This window comes from Physella acuta, unplaced genomic scaffold, assembly GCF_028476545.2.
Source record: "Physella acuta isolate Inbredline_101_S28 unplaced genomic scaffold, ASM2847654v3 ptg000007l, whole genome shotgun sequence".
Classification (NCBI taxonomy): domain Eukaryota; kingdom Metazoa; phylum Mollusca; class Gastropoda; family Physidae; genus Physella; species Physella acuta.
In genome coordinates this window covers 1,249,552-1,276,513 of record NW_026731527.1, presented here as the reverse complement: position 1 = coordinate 1,276,513, position 26,962 = coordinate 1,249,552, and the positions used below count along the sequence as shown (strand labels likewise).

The 26,962-nt window shown below is 34.4% G+C and overlaps 1 protein-coding gene across 1 annotated transcript; it reads left to right on the top strand.

Moving 5' to 3' along the window:
- The first annotated feature begins 5,005 nt into the window (after positions 1 to 5,005).
- On the top strand, positions 5,006 to 24,176 carry LOC131945948 (uncharacterized). The gene is made up of 5 exons (XM_059306614.1): positions 5,006 to 5,165; positions 17,406 to 17,432; positions 20,517 to 20,575; positions 22,533 to 22,680; positions 24,049 to 24,176. Exons 1-5 carry the CDS (start codon positions 5,144 to 5,146, stop codon positions 24,174 to 24,176), a joined length of 384 nt encoding a protein of 127 aa, XP_059162597.1. The 5' UTR covers positions 5,006 to 5,143.
- The last annotated feature ends 2,786 nt before the right edge of the window (positions 24,177 to 26,962 follow it).

The window sequence follows — 26,962 nt, the reverse complement described above, 5'->3', positions numbered from 1 at the left end:
TAACAAATACGTTTAACTTACTATTCTCTATATGGATTTTAGTTTGCTGAATTTAAACCAAAGGTGATGATATTAGAAACATTGTGTTAATTTTAAAAATATTTGTACGTCTCTTTCAAACATTGGTAACAAAACTACACTATTTATATACTAGGAATATACTATGTATATAATATTTATATACTATTTATATACTATTTATATACTATTTATATACTATGTATATACTATTTATATATTATTTACATACTATTTATATACTATTTAGATGCTTTTTATATGCTATTTATATACTGTTTATATACTATTTATATACTATTCATATAATATTTATATAATATGTCTATAATATTTATATAATATTTATATAATATTGATATATTTTTGATATAATAGTGAAATTATATTGATATAATATTGATATAATATTGATATAATATTGTTATAATATTGATATAATATTTATATAATATTTATAAAATATTTATATAATATTTATATAATATTTATATAATATTTTAATACTATTTATATTATATTTATATTATATTTATATTATATTTATATTATATTTATATTATATTTATATCATATTTACCTTATGGTAAGTAAAACATGTATATTTTTAAAAACAAAAATTACAATAATATTTATCGAACGCGGAGTCTAATAATTATTGTTAATATAAGGGCTCCAGGTCAAAAACCCCCTGGACATAAACCCCCTGGACATAAACCCCCCGACATAAACCCCCTGGACAAAAACCCCCCGCGATATAAACCCCCTGGACAAAACCCTCCCAATTGAGGAAAAATCAAAGATGATGAGAAACAAAATTAATAAAAAAAATACAAAACAAACATTAGAAATTTTTTTATTTTTATTATAACTTACGTGTTGCTTCCGTTTCTTCTGCCAGTTGTTTCATCTGCTGCACTACTTTACACACTTCCAGTTGAGATGGATCTGGTCCATGCGAATGTTCATTACATCGTTCAACAAGCTGTTCACCATGAATCTTTATTTTTGCTTTGCATTCTGCCTTGTTGCCTTGTTGCGTCTTTTGGAACACTCAAATGACACAACGCCGTTCGCCAGATCTTTTTGCTTTACATAAACATAGCCTTCAAAAACCACCTTTAAATTTCCTTTATTGGATTGAACGAACTCCATTCCAGAAAATATACGATTGTCGAGAAATAAATTTGTTTTTATATTAATACCATGGTTCTGTATGTCAAGGTGTATATGAACCAAGCTTCCGCCGGTGAATCCCTGACATCTTTTGTTAATTGTTAAGAATGTGTTGCTTTGATCCGCACGGCTCCCACATGTGGATGACCTATATCTAAGGTTTTGTCGGTGTCCGATCTTTGATCAAATACACCTAAGGTCACTCCTTGATTTCGAAAAGCATTTTGTTTAGGTAGAGACTATTTTCTTAGTCGTAAAACATTAATTTAATGTAATTTTTAAAATCTCTTGGTTCACATCATCGTTATTTTTTTTTATATAAACTTCAGTCCGGGGGTTATTATCCGGGGAGTTTATATCGCAGGGGGTTTTTGTACAGGGGGTTTATGTCGCGGGGGGGTTTTGTCCAGGGGGTTTATGTCGCGGGGTGGGGGGTTGTCCAGGGGGTTTATGTCGGAGGGTTTATGTCCAGGGGGTTTTTGTCCAGGGGTTTTTTGACCGGACACCGATATAAGTAGGCTACGTATTCATCCTGTGCTACCAGCTCATTAAATACGTTCGTTTTATTTGGTCTGCGATATGTTTGTTCAAAGAAAAAATAGTAATGTTCTTCTTGTTTTATTATTAATAATTTTGTTTCAATTACAGATATATAACTATACCTATATCACCTTAAAAGTTGTATCAAGATGAAGTTTGCAAAAGTTAACATTGCAGCCATACTGTTTATGTGCATATCATACGCACAGGGTGAGTCTGTTGCGATTGGATCGCATGCAGTTAGAAAAATAGTTGAAATAGTAAAATAAACTGAAACAAACGTAACCAATTCAACGTTCTAGTCTAGCAGTATAAAGAACATCTCGAGATTTGCGAAAATCTCGACGCATTACACCTCCATGAGTTGGAAAAACATAGTTTTGCAATTTTGTCCGTATGTTTGTGTGTTTATGCATGTGTATGTCTGTGATCACGCTTTCCGTTAGAGCTAGGTTTATGAAATTTCATATAAAAGTAAAATATCAAATTTGTAGTTCTGTAACAACTTTTCATCGATTTCCGGAAACCGGAAGTGGAAGTTATTCTTTTTTTAGATTTTCAAAAGCCTACAACTTAAGTAGTGAATAATAGATAAACGGAATTTGAAACATGGTTGAAATATCTAATTCTTTGCCTTCCGTCAAATTTTGAAAAATTTCCGTTGACCGTAAGCTGTACTTTACTAAATTTCAGAATTCATGTCCATATCCCGAGTTGCCATCTCCAGTAGTGTTATATAAGAATTTTCGATACAGTTAGAGGATACCACTTCCACTTTATTTACATTGAGACAGATTTTGGTGTTTGCAATTCTAGATTTCTAGTTATTAAAGGGTTTATTAAGTTCACTAAAATGTTGCGGCACCGCAAATCTTGCAATGTTACTTTAATTCTCTTCTCATTGTCCGATTAGATTTAAATTTTGCACACCTGTAGAGTTTAAGTGACATGCAAGAATATGTAATTTTTATCTAATTTAAAAAAGAAAGATTACTATATTCTAAATAAAAGCTGAGATAACAATACATAATTCTAGAGAAATACTTAAATAATGTTAAGTCTGGCACAAGCAATCGGGGGATTTTTACTGTTAATCTATTTTGTGTCAACCTTGTTTCAAACGAATAACTAACAAGTGAAAAATTATTCTCACTTACAGTGTATATTGTATGGTAAAATGATTTTATTATATTAATTTTAAAAAAGCATAAAAAAGGAACAAAAATATATTAAAGCTTATTTAACCTTCCAAAGCAATATGCTGGTAAAACTAAACATCAAAAGCCTTTCAGCACACTTCCTCTTCTTAATCCCGTTAGTGACCAAGACACATGTGGCAGATGAAGTAGAGTTCATTTGATTTATTGACCTCGGCATTTGAAGGGATAGTGGTGTTAGCACTTTTCCCAGCCGCGATCACTTTGAATCCGGATTCGAACTCGAGATTCACGGCAAGACTTAGCTCTCTAACGCTAAGCCATGTCGTCCCCGAGAGATCTCATGGTAAGAATATATTTGACAGACTTTCTTTACATAACGTACTATATAAGTCCTATGTCTAGTTTTAATTATTGGACGCCCTGACTTTTATTTTTAGTCATACCAGCATACAGCTTTAGTTACGTCATAGCAAAATAATTTTTTAATCCAATTTGTTAGTACATTTTTGCATATGTAATTTTTTTGTTGTTGCTGTAATTTGTGAAGACAATAAACGCTTTGATATTTATTTTTTATTTGTGAAAATTTTAATCATTTTATTCAAGAAGCAGCCACATTTAAAAAAACATTAAAACCAAGTTATTTTTTAAACAAAGTATTACAGACTTACCTTAATAAAATCTTAATAAAATCATATTCTTAAACCTCCATTTTTTTAGAAGATACATGTAGCGTGATTTGCCTATAATAAAATGGTTTATTGTATTGGAAAATTGATTTTGTCTATTGCTGTGTGTCAATTTCTGTTATTTCGGGCGGTACAACGTTATTAAGATAGTCGGTACTTCTGAAAAGCTAAAATAAAATTGACAGTTATCAAATTATCGTAAGGGAAGTTGCTGTTATGAAGTAGAATAAACTCATAGTATCGAGACATAATATACCGACAATAACAATGAATGCTACTTTATTTTAGCCCAGTGTAGCTGCAAGCAAATTACAACGATGGTCAATGGACAAAATGTGTCTACCTGCAAGCCGTTCGAATTGTACTTCACAGCTTCTTCTTCTAAAAGTAATGGTGAGAATATCGATATTTTAAAATTGATAAATTAATCAACATATATGTAAAAATAATTTTAAAAATTAGAGAAGTATTTCGTCCTAATAATAAGAAAATTACCTACTATTTTAAGATTCACAATAATTTAGGCAAATACAATTAATAGCAAACATGACACCTGAAATATATTATCGTAAATTTATTTATAGGAAGTAATATGTATGTTATTAATTACTTTATAAATGCCGCTTACCAATTCCTTTACAAAGGAAACCATAATAATTATAATCACATAGTTTCCCTCATTATACTTTAGGTTAGAAGTAATCAGAATATTTATAATTTGTAATATCAACTTGCAATATACTTCGTGTAAATCAGAATATTTTTTATTTACCAATATCAACTGAGTAGTTGCAGTAAGCTAAGGGAAGTAAAGTTTAATTTAGGAGCTTTAACTCCTAGATCGGTTGGTTTTCCAATGTAAAAACATCGTAAAATTATATGGTAGGACCGTTTATACATGCTTAAGCGATCACACATTATTTCAAGTGGAACAATTTTGCAGATGATCCGGATTATTGTGACTATGAGCTTCTGTTATAAGCTAAAATCGTTTATAGGTAATTTGCTATTGTGTGTTACGGTATCATTGCGATAGTTCTTTCGACGCCCTACTAAAATACAAGTTTTTAGATTTTTAAAAGATTGTTTATGTTTTGCGTATTGTACTAGTCGAAAATTGTGATTGGCCAGCTGGAAATAAGATATTACGTAAACAAGTGTAGAGCACACATTGTTTGATATACATACATGCTTTCTATTGTTCAAATTTTTTCAGACATTGACGAATGCAAAGCTCAGCCAAGTCCATGTGAACAGGTTTGTACGAACACCATTGGAAGCTACACCTGCTCATGTAATGCTGGATATGTCATTAGTAGAAAAGACCATAGGCGGTGTGACGGTAAGTCTCCGAATTAAAACATTTATATTTCCTCAAAAAAATTATACTTTTTCAAATAGGCCTACATATTTAACACGGCTCCATAGTACTTTTTGTCTGAAACTTAACTTCTAGACATCGATGAATGCAGCGCTCAGCCAAGCCCATGTCAACAGATTTGCATCAACACAGTCGGAAGCTTCACTTGTTTATGTAGACCTGGATTCGTCGTAAATACAATGGACCCAACAAAGTGTGATGGTAGGTCATCGAAGAAACGTAACTCAACATTTATTTTTAAAATGTATAATAATTATCGATCTCGTGTTAAAAGGGGAAAATGATAAAGAAAACAAATAGTTTACTGTGTTTTACGTAAGATTGGTATTTATCGGTGAGTATAAGTACACACACACGCCAATATATATATATATATATATATATATATATATATATATATATATATATATATATATATATATATATATATATATATATATATATATATATATATATATATATATATATATATATATATATATATATATATATATATATTTAAATAATATTAATAAAATATTTTTATATTATTTTTATATTTTTATAATATTTTTGTTATATTTAGATACTATTTAGATAATATTTAGATAATATTTATATAATATTTAAATAATATTTATATACTTTATATATACCATTTATATACTATTTATATACTATGTATATACTATTTATATACTATTTATATACTATGTATATACTATTTATATACTATTTATATACTATTTATATAATATTTATATATTATTTATATACTATTTATATACTATTTATATTCTCTTTATATACTATGTATATACTATTTATATACTATTTATATTATACTTATATAATATTTATATAATATTTATAAAATATTTATATAATATTTAGATAATATTTAAATAATATTTAAATAATATTTATATACTTTTTATATACTATTTATATACTATTTATATACTATTTATATCCTATTTATATACTATTTATATACTATTTATATACTATTTATATGCTATTAATATAAAATTTATATACTATTTATAAAATATTAATATATTATTTATATAATAATTATATAATATTTATATAATAGTTAGGCCTATATAATATTGATATAATATTGATAAAGTATTGATATAATATTGATATAATATTGATATAATGTCATGTCATGTTTGTCTGTCGTCCCAACTGGGACATAGGCCGCTGACAAGAGCTTTCCAGACGTCTCTGTCCAGGGCTAGTCTCTCCAACTGTCCCCAGGTGTATCCAATCTTCTTGGTGTCTTCTTCCAGGTCCCGTCTCCAGGTCTTTCTTGGTCTGCCTCTCTTCCTCCTGCCTTGTGGATTCCAGGTGAGGGCCTGTCTTGTTATGCTGGATACAGGCTTCCTGAGTGTGTGGCCATTCCATTTTCATTTTCTCTGGAGGATCTCTACTTCCACTGGCAGTTGATTTGTCCGTTGCCATAGAACATCATTTCTGGTGGTTTTAGGCCAGCGAATTCGAAGGATCTTTCTGAGACATGCGTTTATAAATGATTGTATTTTCTTCTTATTTATAGCAGTTATTCTCCATGTCTCGGCTCCATAGAGTAAAACAGGTTTTACTAGTGTGTCGAAGATCCGGATTTTTTTCTAAGGGTTAAATCTCCCGAACCCCAAACATTTTTTAGTTGGTTGAAGACTGCTCTTGCATTACCCGTCCTTATTTTTATGTCTGCTTCTGTCCCACCCTGCTTATCAACAATACTTCCAAGGTAGGTGAATCTATCCACTTCTTCTAGGGCTTCTTCTGCCAGTGTTATAGGGTTGTTGTTTGATGCATTGACTTTGAGAACTTTACTTTTCCCTCTGTGGATGTTCAGACCCAGGCTTGTAGAAAAATTTGCAACCCAGTTGGTTTTATCCTGCATTTGCTGTTGTGTGTGAGAAAGGAGGGCCAGGTCGTCAGTAAAGTCCAGGTCATCCAGCTGGCTCCACAATGTCGACTGTATACCGTTTCGCGTTTTCTCTGTTGACATCTTCATAACCCAGTCTATGGCCAGTAGGAACAGGAAAGTAGTATATTAGGTCCCTTTTGGGTATCATTTTTGGCGGAGCAGGATGCGGGAAGGGACAATGACATATAGTAAAATACTCGAGAGCAGGATGCGCCGGAGGGACAATGACATATAGCAAAATACTCTATCCCCTGCCGCAGCCTGGCGCATCGCAGGGGAAGCAGGATGCGCCGGCGGGACAACGAGATATAGTAAAATACTACGCCAACTGTGGTTGGCGGAGCAGGAGGGGGGACGTAATCTCCGTTGACCTTGTGACGTAATTACTGACCTTGTGACGTAATCAGTGACATTATGACGTAATCATTGACCTAGTTACGTAATTTTAACGCGTTTTTAATGAGTTTTAATGAGTTTTTTAAATTTTAATTAGTTTTTATTAACGAGTTACGTAATTTGATTATTTGTTTGATTTTTTAAATTCTTTAATTTGTTTGTTTACTTGTTGTTTAATTTAATTACTTTGTTTATATTGTGTAATTTTTATTAACGAATTACGTAGTTTGATTTTAATTTTTTTAATTTTTAAATTTTTAATTTAATTTTATAATTAGTTTAATTATTATTATTAACGAGTTACGTAATTTGATTTTAATTTTTTTAATTTTTTAAATTTTTTAAATTTTTAAATTTTTTAAATTATTATTTTTAAATTTTAAATTGTTTAATTTGATTGTTTACTTGTTGTTTATTTGTTCAAAAATTCATTTTAATTAGTTTGATTTTAATTTCTTTGTTGTATGGTGTTTAAAATAAAAGACTAACACTAGCGTGTACTTTGTATAGGGACCATTCGCCAACACAACGAACGTGTACCGAAAATAGAACATTCATTAAAGATAACGATCAGCGACAGCTGTTACATATCGATCCGCGATCCTTTGGTTTTTTTTAGAAGGCCCGTACAAGGGCTAGCTAATATCGATCGCACCCACGGGGCCATCACACCTAATTAAATTTGGTCACGCATCATGGATTTATGACGAGTTCGCTGAAGCGAACACAGCAGGGGTCCCGCGTTTAATCGAAAGAGCTAAGTGGTTAACCGCAAAGCCACCGTTAAGTGTAGCGACAGATGTTACCACTGTAATGGATTTTTCCCCGATCGGTTTGACAGCTGTGCAACAGCTGGTACCACACTTTCCACTAACACTTAAACGTACAGTGTCATGGGTTTTTAAGTTTCTGGTACGATTATGTTAAACGTATACACACACACACACACACACTAAATTAGAACAAAAGTCTTCTTATATTTTATTTGTTTATTAACGTTTTTCCAATTCATCAAAGGCTTTTAAAATTTCATCCTGTAAACTTAATAGGCGCTCAAAGCAGACGCGACTCATACTAACACCAGAATTTGTAGGAAAATTAAGATCGGTCCCATCTATAAGCTCTCTAAGATTTAAAGTGTTTTTGTTCATGAATTGGCTAACAATCGCCAATTTAAATCCGGTGTGATTCATCGTTCATATTTCCGTCACTTTATTGTTACTCCTTGCCACAAGTATCCAATCTTCATTAGACATCTTGAAATAATCTTTTATAATTAGTTCCAATAATTTGAAGTGTTAAACGTGTTATAATACGATCGTTAATATATTGACGACTCGCTGACCCCGAAAAGGGTTGTAATATAACTTTTAAATTTGCACCTCGAGCTTTCTTCAAAACAAAATAGGCTGCATATAGCCCACAACTGTTGGTTAGAATATCTTGTAACACTCTTGAATTGTAAACGAGTGGTCTGTTTGAATTATTTTTTATAAAAGACCAAATGGCCGGCTCCCGAGGTGGTAATCCAAAACTATCGAAATAAGTAAATTGCGATAGTCCGTTGAAAAATAGACCAACCCAATGACTCCCTGCCTCCGAGGACGAATCTAGATTGATAATGAATGCCGCTTGCTTCGTTCTATCGAGACGCGCGGGCAACTGATCGCACGCTAAAACAGCAAAGAGAGTTGTGCGTTGCACAAGTAAGTCCGCGGCCAGTATACTTTGTAGTTCTCTTAAGTTCATTTTCTTTTATAGGCCAAGTTAGGCGGTGTAATCTGTCAGCACTTGCCTCGTTTTCGAAATTTCTAACACCGAATCAAGTTCAGCATACACAATAACTTGAATCGGGTCAGCTGTAACTTGTGAATAGAAACAGGTCCGGATTTAGCCGATTCAAATTGTTCACCATCCAAAAGACTAGGGCTTAAATCAAAAGCAAACAGGGTATACCCGTTCTTAAAGTTTTTATAATCTATCCCATTACCAGCATCTTTTCCAACCATACCAAGAGCGAGGTTACTATTGAAAAACGCTCTAATGTCTTGTTTCTTATCAAAGTCCATGACCAGTGGTTTTCCCGATAACGAGCGACCATCAACGCTTACATTTAAATACGTCAAGTGAAAATGTTGAAAATTGAAGGGGTTTTTCGTGTAACTTCCATTAAAGGCAGTAGAGGCGACTAGACCGATCACTAAACGGGTCGGTGTTTGACTCATATACAAATTGTCTTGGTTGTGACTTAACATACCTTTCGGTATAGCAAAGGTTTTTATTACAACGCGTTTAAAAGGGTATTTTGCATTTGTTGTCGTTAAAGCCTTTTCGTGTGCGATAGAAATGGCGGGGTTAAGTCTGGCTTTTCTAACTACCAATGTTGCGTACGTTATAACCGCTTTATACCCCTTGTTTGGTTCTGCTGTCAAGAGAGTGAAACTGTCTTTTGCGGGTGTAAGTTTAATTTTAATGTCAACACCATTCAGCATATACCGATCTTGAGCGAAAATGTCAGAGTGTATACGTCCCATCATATCGATCTCATGACTTTCAGCAGCGGTGGTGCGGCGAATCCTATACCCTTCATTATTGTCATCTTTGAATTCCTCGAAATAACAGGCTAAGTCCCTCGCATAAAGAGCGGCCGATAGAGACCCATTCTTGGCCTCTTCCCCGTGATTTAACGTAGCTTCCAGATAGGCGCGATACGGATAGGTGTTCTCACTAGCAGTAATTAGCGTATCGTTTAGAGAAATATCCACTTGTGAAAATAAACTGTGCAAAAAATAATTGACGGGTGCGACATCAACGTCAGGCGGTATTGAATCACCATTTGCTAAAGTCACTTTAGCGCGCACGTGTAAATAAGTATTAAACAAATCGAGATAGTCTTCACTGTTGCCAGAAATGGCAAATTCTATAGGTGCACCTTGTGCCAAGGACGCCAGGGGATGTATTTCAACAAATTGACCCTCCTCGACGGCAGTTTGTGCCGGGGGTGTACTAAATAAATCCAATCCAGAATGTAAGCACTCACATGAACTCGGGTGAATAAGAGCCATGGTTAAGCAAATATATCTGAATACTTGGGATGCTTCTTCTTAACACACGTCTTCGAATGTTTGTGGTTTGGTCTGCGTGTTAGTTTTATCTGTTGTTCGAAGAGTTCACCCGGTGGTCTCGAGAGCCCACGCTTTCTTCTCAACCCGCTTCCTGATTGGTTTTGTCCCAGGTGATCAACGGCGCCTTGCAATAAACGATGTCCGGCTTCCTTGGCATGTTCTTTGAACGATTCTCCAACGTCTCTTCCCGCTAATGCGTCGTTTGCAACTTGCAACCCAGTACTAACACCTTCTCTGAGTAAAGCCTTACCTCCCGTCTTTATCCAAGGGAGGACCATTCGACCTAGACCACTAAAGAAACTACCAATACCGTGTCCTCTCTGATTTCGTCCACCGATAAAAACGGGTAAACCATCACCGTACTGGTTACAGTAAAAATCCTCGTACAATTTAGGGTTTCGATGTAAAAGTGTGTGTTTCACCATGGTGTGAGTTATTCGAGATCGAAATGTTTACGTGTTCTAAAATGGAGTGTCAACACTGACGTTCCACTTGTGAATGAGAGCGTTTGTCCCAAGTCATCGCATAAAAGTATTTCCACAGTGTCGAATGAAAAGCGGTTCAGGGGGATGTAGTGGGGTTTGTCGTAAATACGAAAAACGGAACTTGGTTTCTTCTCAACGATCGGTACGGTCCGAAGCAAAGGGACCATGACATCACCAACCGGTCTCGTTTTTACGAGGTCACAATAGACGAATACCGTTTTTACCTCGTCTTCAGGGAGATGTTTCTCTGTAACTCTACCAGGAACAAGCAAATAGCTTGTCAACCTGTAACGGACGGTACTTTCTATTCCCGCCGCAATTACTTTTACGACAACTTTCTTAAATCCCTTGTTACAGTTTGAAATTATAACTACCACTTTTCGTTCTTCTACCTCTCTTTTTATTAGTTTTTTTATAGCGTTAACAAGCAAGTCTATGTATTGATATTTGGACTGACGTAATCCATATAGAAAAAGGTTAACGTCTTCACCTTCTGTGATGGAATGATACTGGAGCCAAATTTCATGTTCTCTAAGCATACAAAACGCATTCGGCATTTGAATCTCGACCAGACCAACTTCGTAGTGTAAACTCACATCGATAGTCTGTGGTAATTTAACGAAAAAATGCCCAGCCTCATTGTCTGGAAATACATTTGGTGATGTATTGCTAGGCAGGTTCACATAAAAACTCATTGTAAAATTTTGGTCCTTGCAATGGTTGGGTTAGGTAAAATATATCCGAGACAGCTGGATAACAACACGACCCAAAGTTTTCCCTCTTTGTCGTCGACCGTTCCACGCGTCAGATTAAATAGTGAAAAAGCAATGACGACAAATATAACCAACATTTGAGAGATGAAAACGATTTCCGGTCGTGTCTTTAGTTTATCGAACCAGCTCGAAATGGTCGAACCGATAGAAGACGTGGTGGATCCGGGTCTCACCTCGAGCCCACCGAACGGTCTGAGCGTTTCTTCCACAACGGGGTCACCCAGACTTAGGCTTTTTACCGTTTCCTCCATCCTTAGTCTTTATATTTCGAAATGTCTCTAGCTGAAATCCAACTGTTGAATGAAGGGTTATAACCGAACCACTTGACTAAATACTCTTTACCACCGACACCCTTTCTTTCTTGTATAATTTGTTCGACGCGGTACACTTTTTTGTCCCCCACTTTCTGAAGCTCCTCTTTGTAAAACGAGCCTTTCACTTCTTCACCTGAATCATCTTTCAAGACGTACGTAACGGGCGTTGTCGCGTTCACGCGGCTCACCGTAAACAGTTCTTCCGTCCACGAAGGGGTATAACCCTTTTTAAACGTGTTTCGACTTTGGCCGATCCGTACACGATCACCTTCGTTAAATACTTTTCGATAAGTAATGTCCCCTGGCTCGTATAAAGTATTCCAGACCCTTTCTTGATTAGACAAATTAACATTCACAGGGGCCATACGAATACTCCTATGGTACGAGTGGTTATAGTTGGTGATCAAGTCGTCTACGACATCAATGTAACGAAGACGATTTGTTTTTGTAAAGTACCGCCACATTTTTTCTTTTAATGTTCGATTGAATCTCTCAACTATAGCCGCCTTAATATCTTCATTCTCAGTGGTAAAGAAATGAACGCCTTCATCTTTAAGAAATTTTAAAAATGTCTTGTTGACAAATTCACTACCTTTGTCTGTTTGAAAATTTATAGGTTTCCTAGTCGTAAATATTTTACGTACGGCCTCCACTAGCGCCTTACCCGTTTTTTTCTTTATCGGAATCGCCCAGGCGAATTTGCTAAACACATCGATGCAGGTCAGTAGGTAAGAAGCACCACCATTGTGCTTTCGTAACATGCGCATATCTATGAGATCCGCTTGAAACTGGTAATTTATCCCACCGGTGATGGTGGCGCGCCTCTGAAAGCGTCGCCGAAGAGGTTTATGTAACGTGTAGGTATCCTGATGACTTAACCATTCTTTAATTTTCTTACTTCCAAATTTCAGGGTGCTTAAACACGCCGCCGTAGGCGCCTGGTCTACTAGGATCATAGTAATGTCTTTTTAGTGTTTGATTTTTTCCCACGCGTCCCATTTGGTAGTGCTTGTTTTAGTTTTCTTACTTCTGGTACGTATCGAGGGTGGTGTTTTTTCTACGTGTGTCTTCGTTTTCTTCGAGGGGCGAATTTCAGAGTCAGGCGAGACGAATTTCGTTTTAGTTTCAGATTCTGTTATGTCTATCGTTTCTTTTTTAGGATCGGTTATATTTTCATTTGGTTTTTCAACCTCGGTCGTTGGGGTATTCACGGTGGGTGGTTTCACATCGACTAATCCTAGGGACTTGTTTCTATAATCGCTAAGTCGCGACGTGTAGAGCTGTAGTGTCTTTTGATATTGTCTCACTTTGTCGTGTGGTGACAAATCTTCCCTATTTAAGATATGTTCCATTTGCATATCCAAAAGGCGTAGACTATCATTGAGTGTGTCGGGTGGTACATAGGTTTTTTGTTGCATAGACTCTAATATACGAGGATCCATTAAAAGCATTTTCCTGGCCATCCTTAAAATCCCAAGACACCTTTAAGTACACCGAGAACTGGTCCGAGTAAAGCACCTAGGAAACCGCCGGTCTGCAAAATTTGCTTTCGTCTTTTGACGGTCAATTACTTTTTGGTAAGTTGTCTCAAGTTCACTTTGTCACGACGCAAACGTCTCTTCTGACCGGGGGTGAGGGGAAAGTTGCCTTTTAAGACATTGTGACAGCACTCGCATAACGTTTTTACGAGTTGTGTGGTAGCATTTTCGACAACGGCTTTCACGGCGGGTGGTTTGGCCCGAGCCAAAAACCTTAACATCTCACTTTGTCGTTTTACCGACTCAGACATGGTTGCTTTTATTTCGGGACGTAAACGACTTGCTGCTCGTAAGAAAAGATACTACTGCGTAATCTCAGATTATCCGGTGTTTCCTGTCGAAGGTCGATCAACAAATAACCATGAGGGGCCGAAGTTGCGTCCTTAAAACTTTCCTGGACATATGAAACGCGACCGGGATACATTTGTTTTGCCAAATTTGTAATTTGTGAACCGTCTCTAGGGTTCTTGAACAACACGATGTAATGCGAATTGAGACTGATTGTTCTTTGTTCTTTATTTTTCCCGAATAGATTTTGGACAATATACATGACACTAATATTACGATGGTGGCTTCCTTTCGTAAACAATTTTGTAATTCGCTCATCTGTTTCCGCCATCAAATCATCGATGACGACTAGACGTCGACGTTTTCCATCCCCCATTGATCCATTTTCTAAGTCAGGAAGACCTTCTACAAACTGAACGTTCTTCATGGTATCAAACAAAGGCTGCCACTCCCCGTAACAGTAATAAATTTCCTCAGGTGCAGGATCCATCATCTCTGACACCTGGGATAAAAATGTTTTGACAAATACTGTTTTACCACTCCCAGTTGGCCCAGCGATCAGAGCGGTAAACGGATGTTTCCATCTCGGATCCATCGTTTTAAATGGTTGATTTTGCTTCCAGTCAAAAATCTTATATAGGATACCGAGTTACAGGTACAAGTAACAAAACAATAACACATACTTGTCTTTTAATATAAAAGTAAGAAAGTGAGTTTCTGTGATTGTGTGAATGTGTATACCTTTAACATAATCGTACCAGAAACTTAAAAACCCATGACACTGTACGTTTAAGTGTTAGTGGAAAGTGTGGTACCAGCTGTTGCACAGCTGTCAAACCGATCGGGGAAAAATCCATTACAGTGGTAACATCTGTCGCTACACTTAACGGTGGCTTTGCGGTTAACCACTTAGCTCTTTCGATTAAACGCGGGACCCCTGCTGTGTTCGCTTCAGCGAACTCGTCATAAATCCATGATGCGTGACCAAATTTAATTAGGTGTGATGGCCCCGTGGGTGCGATCGATATTAGCTAGCCCTTGTACGGGCCTTCTAAAAAAAACCAAAGGATCGCGGATCGATATGTAACAGCTGTCGCTGATCGTTATCTTTAATGAATGTTCTATTTTCGGTACACGTTCGTTGTGTTGGCGAATGGTCCCTATACAAAGTACACGCTAGTGTTAGTCTTTTATTTTAAACACCATACAACAAAGAAATTAAAATCAAACTAATTAAAATGAATTTTTGAACAAATAAACAACAAGTAAACAATCAAATTAAACAATTTAAAATTTAAAAATAATAATTTAAAAAATTTAAAAATTTAAAAAATTTAAAAAATTAAAAAAATTAAAATCAAATTACGTAACTCGTTAATAATAATAATTAAACTAATTATAAAATTAAATTAAAAATTTAAAAATTTAAAAAATTAAAATCAAACTACGTAATTCGTTAATAAAAATTACACAATATAAACAAAGTAATTAAATTAAACAACAAGTAAACAAACAAATTAAAGAATTTAAAAAATCAAACAAATAATCAAATTACGTAGCTCGTTAATAAAAACTAATTAAAATTTTAAAAACTCATTAAAACTCATTAAAAACGCGTTAAAATTACGTAACTAGGTCAATGATTACGTCATAATGTCACTGATTACGTCACAAGGTCAGTAATTACGTCACAAGGTCAACGGAGATTACGTCACCCCTCCTGCTCCGCCAACCCCAGTTGGCGTAGTATTTTACTATATCTCGTTGTCCCGCCGGCGCATATTGCTCCCCCTGCGATGCGCCAGGCTGCGGCAGGGGATAGAGTATTTTGCTATATGTCATTGTCCCTCCGGCGCATCCTGCTCCCGAGTATTTTACTATATGTCATTGTCCCTTCCCGCATCCTGCTCCGCCAAAAATGATACCCAAAAGGGACCTAATATACTACTCAGGAATGGTGAAAGTAGGCAACCCTGCCTTACTCCGGTCCGTACTGGGAAGGCCTCTGTAGTCTGTTGGCCATGCACTACTCTACATTTGAGACCTTCATATGAAGACATAATAATGTTGACTATTTTCTGTGGCACCCCGTAGTGTCTCAACAATTTCCACATTGACTGCCTATCCAGGCTATCAAAGGCCTTCTCATAGTCTATGAAATTAATATAGAGAGATGAGTTCCACTCTTGGGTCTGTTCAATGATGATGCGCAGGGTAGCAATTTGGTCTATGCATGACCTTTCCTTCCTAAAGCCCGCCTGTTGATCTCGAAGCTGGGGATCTATGGCTTCCTTCATTCTGTTTAAAAATATTCTGTTGAAGACTTTGCCTGGGATGGACAAAAATGTTATCCCTCTATAGTTAGAGCATGCACTAAGATCGCCTTTCTTTGGAAGCTTTATGAGTAGTCCCTCCTTCCACTCCTCTGGTATTTGTTCATCTTCCCAGATTTTCTTGAAGAGTGTGTATAGTAGTGTGGTGCTAGTTTCTATATCTGCTGTCAGTGCTTCTGCCGGTATACCATCTATTCCTGGAGCCTTCCAATTTTTCAGCTCCTTTATAGCTCTATGTATCTCTTCTTTTGAAGGTTAGTTGCAGTCTATAGGGAGGTCACTTTCAGCTGGTGGTATGTCTTGCGTGCACTCTGGTGTTGGTCTATTCAGTAGTTCTTCAAAATGTTCTACCCATCTCTTCATCTGTCCTTCCGCATCAGGTATTGTCTTTCCATCTTTGGTTTTCACTGGCCTCTCTGGCTTACTGTACTTACCAGATATCTTCTTAATTGTATTGTACACGTTTCTAATATTACCATGGTACAGTGCTTCTTCCGCTTCTCTTGCCAGCAGTTCCAAATAGCTCCGTTTGTCTTTCCTTATGTGTTTCTTGACGTTTTTGTTCGTTTCGGTGTATTCTTCCAGTGCTTTTAATTTCGTAGCCCGTGTGCGGCTGTTGTTTAATGTTGCCTTCTTTCTTTTTCTCTCTTCAATAATTTTCATGGTATCTGCTGATATCCATTCCTTCGCTTGTCTTTTGATAGGGCCTAGCACTTCTTCGCATGTTGATGTTAATATACTTTTAGTTTTTTCCCATGTTTCCTCTATCGTCTCTTCTTCTATTAGTTCTTGTAGTACCTGGAACCTATTGGACATATGAAGTTTAAATTCGTTGAGTTTAGATGGGTCCTTGAGCAGGCCTGTGTTGTACCTGTATTTCCTTTTGTTTTCCAACATGTTTTTCTTCAGCTTGAGTTTTACTTTAGCTACCAGTAGGTGATGGTCTGAAGCAACATCAGCTCCTCTCTTGACGCGTACATCCTGAAGTGATCTCCTGAACTTTTTTATGATACATATATGGTCTATCTGGTTTTGATATTATATTGATACAATATTGATATAATATTGATATAATATAGATATAATATTGATATAATATTGATATAATATTGATATAATATTGAAATAAATATTGATATATAATATTGTTTTTAAAATTTATATAATATTTATATAATATTTATATAATATTTATATAATATTTATTTTATATTTATATAATATTTATATAATATTTATATAATATTTATATTATATTTATATAGCTCCAACGGATTCTGATTCTCCTTATGGTAGGTAAAAAACGGATATTTTAAATATTGCCTTTTATTTATTTTTTACTCGGAATGTATTGTTTATTAGTTTATTTCTTTTAGTCAATACCAGTTTAGTCAATCTTTCCGTTTCCGGAAAAGCTTGGGATATTATAGCCGATCACTTTTGAATCAGAAGCGTTCGTTGGCTCTATCATGTCAGCGCTTTAGTGCATACCTTTGTTTTCGATAAGAAGAGTTATTATAGTCCTTCACTATATTGAATCCGGGCGTCTTTCTTCACGCTGACAAGGTGCTATTGGGCGCCATGGCCTTACGGCGAGCGCTATTGCGTATACGATCGGATTAGTGAGTTAAACAGACTAACGATAAGATGGGTATTATAGTTGTTTAACAAGTTGATTCAGGCGGGTCTTCCGACGCCTCCGGAAGGTGCAATTTGGCGACCCGTGCTATAATGTGAGAACTATGCGTTTATATTTACATTAAAATTTGTGTTTATGTTCTGTGTTATTGATTGCGTTAATGTAGGCATTTTCGTCTGTATTTTAGTTTGGGTTTGAGTTTTTTTGTGTGTTATGGTTGCGTTTGTGTTTGCTTTTGTGTTTGTGTTTGCTTTTATGTTTGCATTTGTGTTTGCAATTGTACTTATGTTTGCGTTTTCTTTGTGTTTGTATTATATTTGTGTTTGTTTTTGTGTCGTTTTTTCTTTGTTTTAGTTAGTGTTAAGTTTAAAGTTAGAGTTCATTGCCGGTTATATGATGCTTAATAAACACAAAAGTCATGGTCCTTTACAGAAAGTGATTCACAGAGGTCAGTGCATGACTTTGCCGGTATATATATATATATATATATATATATATATATATATATATATATATATATATATATATATATATATATATATATATATATGTATATATGTATATATGTATATATGTATATATATATATATATATATATATATATATATATATATATATATATGTATACATATATATTTATAGGTCCTTGAGAAATTATCTCCGAATAAAAGATATCACGGACAAATGACCTGCGCGACAAACGATCTCAGACAAAATGTCTCACAGCAAAATAGTTATAATATTAAGACTTACTTTAACCCTTTATCTACTGACGGTACTTATAAGTACCACTTTAACTAAGTGCCTGTATTATTTTTAATTTAATACGAATTTTAAAAATTATTGATGTAATTAATAGTGTTATCTCCCCTGAGTCTCCATTAGTTAGAGGGATCGATGTATTTTGAAAAATGTTTGTGTGCTGCCAATTTCAATGTCTTGCTGTATCGGTAGTTCACAATTTTTCTGTAACGTTCTCACACACGTTCCTGATTTCCCTTTGTTTTAACTTATTATTGAAGTTTTCATCCCCAAATATTTTTTATTGGCATCTCCAATAGTCAGGCAAACGCATTTAACTTCTAGTTATACAATTTTAATCAAATTGTTTTTGTATTAGATCGATGTTTACAAGTGGACTTATAAGTACCGTCAGGGCACACGGTCATTTTTTTTTATTTTTAGGAAATGGCAGATTTTCGATGTAGAGTGACATAAATATTAGTTTGATAATTAATTATTGAAATGTACTCAAAAACTGATATTTACACATTTATAAGAAGGTTACCATATGGTTTACCTAAGAAATATTATAATTATATGTTGATTTCTAGTAGTAAAAGAATAAGAACAATAAAGGTAGCAGTTGAGGGCTCGTTTACTAGGTTTGGTATACTTCATGTGTATACCAAAGCCTAGTTCTAGTAGTAAGATTTAATGTGTTAGTTATATTTACTACAATAAACTGTCTTGCCTACAATAACTAGTATTTACGTAATGTATACCGGTAGACTAGTAATAGTCCATACTTCTGCATATAGTATCGATGTATATGGTAAATTTTAATCCGTAAACAGGAAACAATAGGCCACTTCGGCTATCCTAAACACATTGCGCTCACTTCTATTTATGAACTTTACACTGTAGTATAGACTTGTCATAACATTCTAGTAGGCTAAAATTATACTAGTATTACTAGTAGCTGTGTACTGAATGACTAGGCTTTTGTTAGTTTATGCAGCTCATTGTAAGTAATATCTATTGGAAGCAAAAGCATGTTCAGTCCGGCAACCGTTGCTATACTAGAATGACCACAGACAAGAATGAGGGAGCATGACATGTCGGCAACTTTTGCTGTGTTTAAGGTCTAAGATGTGTTCCGACAGAAAATCCAATAAAAATCGTACTCAAATATACTTTTGTGCTGTATTTATGTGTGAAAATTAAAAAAAATGACTGTTATAATGATTGCCATGTTATTAGTTAATAAATTGTATCGTTTGTTCCTGTTTTGTAAAAAAATTTTTTTTTTGAAAAAATGTCCTACATTCCTGACGGTACTTATAAGTACCAATATCTGTTTGGGCCATTAAAAATTTATGAAACGAAATTTCCTTCGACATATGCTTTAAATGTGCCAAAAGCAATATGATAACACATTGTTTAAGTAAAAAATTCATTCAGAACATAATTCCGTAAATAAAGGGTTAAAAAACATCAAAAAGTTTTTTAAATTTAATTTTATTATTGTAGATTTTTAGGGAATTATTGTTTTCGTAATGAAATTACATTAAAAGCAGTGTTTCTTTCAGACTTTTTTTCTCCAGGGAAGGGGGGAGGCACTTGTAATGTTCGTGAGGTGGGGTGGGGTGGGCGGACAATGGTAAAAGTATTTATTATCTATTTAAATTCTATTTCTTCCGGTGGGGGGGGGGGGGTTGGGGCGGGAGACGTAGACCCCCAAAGAGATGACTGGAAAATACTATAAACCCTAGCAGCGTTAATTTGGTTTTTTTATTTCACTTATACATGTTCTATTTAACGTATGTTATTTTATTTACCTTGTATAAGTAATTGCTTTTAAAAATGAATATTTTAAATTTAATAAGTCTTTTGAAGAGAAATTGGGCTTCCACTGTTCCTTTGTCATATGTATTTATAGTTACATTACACACTGAATTTGTATTGAAAAAAAAATTATCATTGTTTCCTAATTTTTATCTTGTAATTTTTTAAGGAGACTGTGTTCCGTTAACAAGTGAAATAATTAAAACCCGAAACGTAACATCAGCCCTGGTAATGTATTTAAAGTGCATACCTATACCCATATTACTGTACTTACTAACATCAATTTACATCCTAATACATATCCATAGGTATCTGAATATACAACTATGGTTTATTTTAGACGATCCAGATTCCCGTTCGGACATAGTCGGTCGATTGCTTTGCACGACACAAACCAATATTCAATAAGCCCGTCCCAAACACTATAGTCTTTTAACCCCAAATCAATCCCAGTTATTTAAACTATCATTTATGACTTCCGTTTGAAAGAAAAAAGAGGTGGGGGGGGGGGGGGGGCTGGGTCACTGTGTACTCTTGCAGAAATGGAGATCGATTTAGGTTGACTAAGAAGTAACTTTTACACATCAAAAATAAGATTGGCATAATAAAATCAAACGTAAAAAAACATATTAGTAATAATATTTTCGCTCTTCTGTCAGTCATTCTGGAACTATCTAGAAAAACATAAGCAATATAAAACACCATATAACTTTTGTATTTGTATCTGTATCTGTATCTGTATCTGTATCTGTATCTGTATCTGTATCTGTATCTGAATCTGTATCTGTATCTGCATCTGCATCTGCATCTGCATCTGCATCTGTATCTGTATCTGTATCTGTATCTGTATCTGTATCTGTATCTGTATCTGTATCTGTATCTGTATCTGTATCTGTATCTGTATCTGTATCTGTATCTGTATCTGTATCTGTATCTGTATCTGTATCTGTATCTGTATCTGTATCTGTATCTGTATCTGTATCTGTATCTGTATCTGTATCTGTATCTGTATCTGTATCTGTATCTGTATCTGTATCTGTATCTGTATCTGTATCTGTATCTGTATCTGTATCTGTATCTGTATCTGTATCTGTATCTGTATCTGTATCTGTATCTGTATCTGTATCTGTATCTGTATCTGTATCTGTATCTGTATCTGTATCTGTATCTGTATCTGTATCTGTATCTGTATCTGTATCTGTATCTGTATCTGTATCTGTATCTGTATCTGTATCTGTATCTGTATCTGTATCTGTATCTGTATCTGTATCTGTATCTGTATCTGTATCTGTATCTGTATCTGTATCTGTATCTGTATCTGTATCTGTATCATGTATCTGTATCTGTATCTGTATCTGTATCTGTATCTGTATCTGTATCTGTATCTGTATCTGTATCTGTATCTGTATATGTATCTGTATCTGTTTATGTATATGTATCTGTTTATGTATTTGTATCTGTTTATGTAACTGTATTTGTATCTGTATCTGTTTTGTATTTGCATCCATATCTGTATCTGTATCTGTATCTGTATCTGTATCTGTATCCGTATCTATATCTGTAACCGTATCTACATCTACATCCGTATCTACATCTACATCTTCATCTACATCTACGTCTACGTCTACGTCTACGTCTACGTCTACGTCTAAGTCTACGTCTACGTCTACGTCTACGTCTACGTCTACATCCGTATCTACATCTACATCTGCATCTTCATCTTCATCTTCATCTACGTCTACGTCTACGTCTACGTCTACGTCTACGTCTACGTCTACGTCTACGTCTACGTCTACGTCTACGTCTACGTCTACGTCTACGTCTCCGTCTACGTCTCCGTCTCCGTCTCCGTTCCCGTCTCCACCTCCACCTCCACCTCCACCTCCACCTCCACCTACACCCACACCCACACCCTCACGCACACCCACACCCACACCCACATCCACATCCACATCCACATCCACATCCACATCTACATCTATATCTATATCTGTATCTGTATCTGTATCTTTTTATGTTTCTGTATTTGTATCTGTGTCTGCATCTGTCTCTGTGTATGTGTCGGTGACTGTATCTAGATCTGGATCTTAATGTTTATATGCTTCTGCGTATACGCTTGTGTTTGTGTATGTTTCTACGTCAAAATAGAACACTTACTTAAAGTTAAACTATTTTTTTGGCACAGAAATGCTACTCAGTTTGTAGGATAGAACAATGCTACTCTTTCAAGTTTGCCAATGGTCTGTGTACAATCAAGCTCTATGCTGGGGAGCCTGTAGATTTTAGTCAAAATGTAGTTGCAGGATCATTTATCTCATGCTACAATGAAAACTGTAAGTGTTTCGTTGTGTAAATTAGTTTTGCTAAGCGTAATGTAAACTCCTTAACTGGGCTTTCCTAATATGACCTGAATTGACAGAACTTATGCTAAAGAAATAATACCCATACTCATACTAGTAACTCTACCCGTTGTTGGATTCTTCATTGTCTAGGGGCATACATATAGCAACAGAAAAATACAACGTATACAACAGTAGATAACAATAACACTCTATAATAATAATAATAAGAAATGTAATATATATACAGTAATAAAATCATAAAAGATCGAAGGGGTCTACAACATACATAACAATACTCAACACCACGTTCCACGTCCACAGCCACGTCCACAGCCACACTACAACTAACTGTTTACACACTAGCACACGCTCTGACACCCGTCACCTGGCACACCTCAACCAAGGGATACAACTATACACCAAAGGGAGGGTACCTGTCGTTCCAGCACACAACACACTTACACACAAGCAGGGGAAATGTAAGGGACGTAACACTCGTCGTCGTTACTTATACCGTTTAACTTAGCTTCAACATTATCGTCAATTTCAAAAGTAAACAGCGATTGTTGTCTTCGCAATGCTGAGCTCTGTAAAATGATCTCGAAAAACCACCACCTCTTTTACGGACGGGTTTTTAAATCTTTTTATAAAAAAAAATTGAATCTATTAAGTCCCAGAAATAGCATAATTTTAATCAATTTTTTTTACAAGGACAACAGATTAAAGTTATAAGCAAACTTGACCTTGTGTTGTTGTATAAATGTGATATGTATCCTTTTTTTTTTTAAATTGCATGAAAAGTTAGAGTTCAATCTAAAGTGGTTAAAGAAATGCTAATTGTAGACAATTGTAAAATTTGTAGCCTGCGTAAAAAATATTTAAACTATTTCTTTTGTCTGATCGTTTTGATAGTGTATTAAAAAATTGTTTTTCTGTGTATGCATTTAAAAATGTACATTTTTATGTAGCACAGTGCACTTTAAAAAGCGATGTAAATTCTTACATACCCCTCACTGGCGAGCCTCACGAGGTAAAGTTATGTGTTTTTGGACATACACACTTTAAATAAATCTAGATGTTTAAAAACGTCATTTAAAAAGAATTATATCAGAAAACTGTAAAGTGACAAGATAGAATATAAATTTAATCATTCAATGTCGATTCATGATTTTGAATTTAGAAATAATTGATTTTTATATCTATTTTGAGGTTTTATATTTTTATCTCTTTACAACCAATATCCAATTATACTTAAATTTAAACTTATATTTTAAGTTTGAAATATGGGGTTCAGTTTAAAACTTGTTTGGTAAGGTTTGTACATCCTTTACTTTGTTTGCTTGTGTTTTTTTTTTTTAGTTTTGTCTAGTCCAGCCCTTCAATTCATTAATGGTGTCTTCTTCTTTCTTAATTATACTGCACGGGATATTCTTATTTATAATGACTCTGACTTCATCCAACTTTTCATTCTGGATTTGGCACCATAGCCTGTGCCCGCCCAAGAACAAACTACTTGACTGTTAAGCAACCACGAGCTTTACCGACAGGACCACGCCAACCCCAATAATAGTGTCTGACCAGAGAATGTATTGAACTCTTCTTTGACAGCTGTTGGTGAATGTCTGTACATTCTCGGTGGTAGTGTAAGATGAACACCTCTCTGTTCCCTACAGCAAAACAGGTTTTATGTAAGATTGGTTTTCAAATGCAGGCATGCTGGGGTCCATATATTTTTATGTTCAGGAAGGCAGCCTTAGCTTAATCTGTCCTTGCTACGCTTGGTAACTCCTTCTGATCTAGACTTAATTTATCAATACCTCTCTGTTCCCGACAGCAAATCAAAGCATAAATATTAATGGAGGAGGTGGGGGGGGGGGGCTTGGAGTGGTCGGGCGGGTAATCTCATGCTTGCTAACCCGTAAAATTTTGAGTTTGAACACTCGGGCAGTTGAGACTCGTTATATATATATATATATATATATATATATATATATATATATATATATATATATATATATATATATATATATATATATATATATATAAATATATATATATATATATATATATATATATATATATATATATATATATATATATATATATATATATATATATGTGTGTGTGTGTGTGTGTGTGTGTGTGTGTGTGTGTGTGTGTTTAAGAAAGCTCTACTTATTCAGCTTTTTTTCATACAAACAATACAAACAAATGTCTTTCTCTTTCTTTATTTACCCATGTCTTGTGTTATCTCTTCTATATTTGGGAATTATAATCTTAGCCTTACTATTGATTTAACTTTTCATCTTCTGAGGATGTTTTTGCACTTCTCTTACAGGATTGTTTTTACTATTGCCTTGGAGATCCCGATTGTATCGGCTATAAATATTTCCCTAAAAGTTCTTGTATTAATACTTATACGGTTGGATCCACTGTTGACATAAAGAACTTTCCGGTGGACACATTTGTCTATCTTAAATGTGATAAATGTGAGTGTTAGTGGTTCAAATTTTACCTTTCATAAAATTAACTTATTTTGTTTTTTAATTTTAAAAATTGCATTACCAACACTATTGATTAAATGATAAATATTATTTCACGTGTAACACCTTTTATAATTGTAAGCTTATGTTTTATAGGTTTCGAGAAAAATAAACTGATTTTAATGAAAATTGTGTTTTACCATAGAAAACAGTTGGGGAAGACACGTCTAAACAGAAAGCAACAATGTACTGCCGGAGACTCGACATTTGTCGAATGAACTGCTTAGACAACTTGTATATATATTGGAAACTGTTGAATAAAGACTTGCATTCTCATCGTAGTGTCCTCTTTTAATTTTTTTAGTCATTGATACACTTAAGAATGTAGAATCGTGTAAGAAATATGCAGGTGTGTGTTCTTAAAAAATAGTGTTTAATGTAGAATGTAAAAATTACAGAATACACTATATGTATGTTTAAGTAGACTTGTCGGTCTTTGTTTCCCGGCTTGTATGTGCGTGATAATGTGGGAAGAATATTCGGCTCTTTATTGAATAACATTTTGTGAAGTAAGTTATGCATTTATAAGAGATGTTTCTTTAAAGACATTTTTTTAAAAATATGTACCTACTATATAAAAATATATGCTCGCCATGATGAATACAAATTAATCATAATGAGTTGATAAATATATCAAAGAAATCAAATGATAAAATCTTTAAATTTTGGATTACAAAAGTACAATTGTTAAAACTTACGAATTTAAGAATGGCTCTGTCTAAACTATATTAGCAGTAGGTTAGCAGTAGGTTGATTAACTTGTGTGACCCTCCATAGCAACACAGAGTCATTAGACACAGCTTGGGTGAATGACAGATTGGATGTCATTGTGTCTGTACTGCAGGATGTCAAATTCGCATACAAGTTTGTTTTTAAAAGACAAAGATTGTGTGACTACAGATGGGTTGTCATTATTTCTGTACTTCGAGTTGTCAAACATTAGTGCTGGATAAAAATAATATATTTCATTACCATAATATCTTGGTGTATTTAAATTTAACCTTTTTTAAGGTAGCTTAATTTATAAAATTATTGTTTTCTTAAATGAAGCAATATATGACAGTATGTGTTAAATAAAAGTTAGTTGAATAAATTATTTAACCGAGTAGAATACGTAATTGTAATGTTATCTGAATGTTTGGCCAATACTTACACATTATATTGTTTTTGGCTATGTTGAAAGATTCAAATTTGCTTATTATATTAAACTGGGTCAGTGGTCTAATTTAAATTTCGTCTATCTATAAAAATTATTACTAAAGCCATTCGCTTTTGAAAAAAAATATTAGTGGGATAAGATCATCTTGTGGTTACCGGAAATTGCTGAAAAGTTGATACAGAAATACAAATGTAATACACAGACACACAGAAACACATTACATACAAGATTGAAAAATTAAGTTTTTCCAACTCAAATAGGTCTAAAACGTCGATTATTTACACGTTTACAATACTTCCTCTATACTCCGTATATACGAGAAAGTATATATGTTGAAGACACGAATAACAATACTCAATAATTAACACACAACCATTTGCCTCACACCATAGCACACACTCTGGTTACAATTCTCGCGTGAACACTTATCGTTCAATGTAAACACACTCTTTAACCAAGGGTACCTGTCATTCAAACACACAACACACAATCAGGGGACGTAACAGTGATAAATCTATACTTTGCAATATCAGGTTAAAAAATAAAACTGTAATTAGATGTTTATTTTTTT

Excerpts from the sequence above, each read along its gene's own strand:
- LOC131945948 (XM_059306614.1), top strand. The coding sequence starts at position 5,144 with ATGGACCCAACAAAGTGTGATG. Across the intron at positions 5,166-17,405 it reads GGACCCAACAAAGTGTGATG|CTCCAACGGATTCTGATTCT; the intron begins GTAGGTCATCGA and ends ATATTTATATAG. Across the intron at positions 22,681-24,048 it reads CTCATGCTACAATGAAAACT|TTTTGTCTAGTCCAGCCCTT; the intron begins GTAAGTGTTTCG and ends TTTTTTTTTTAG.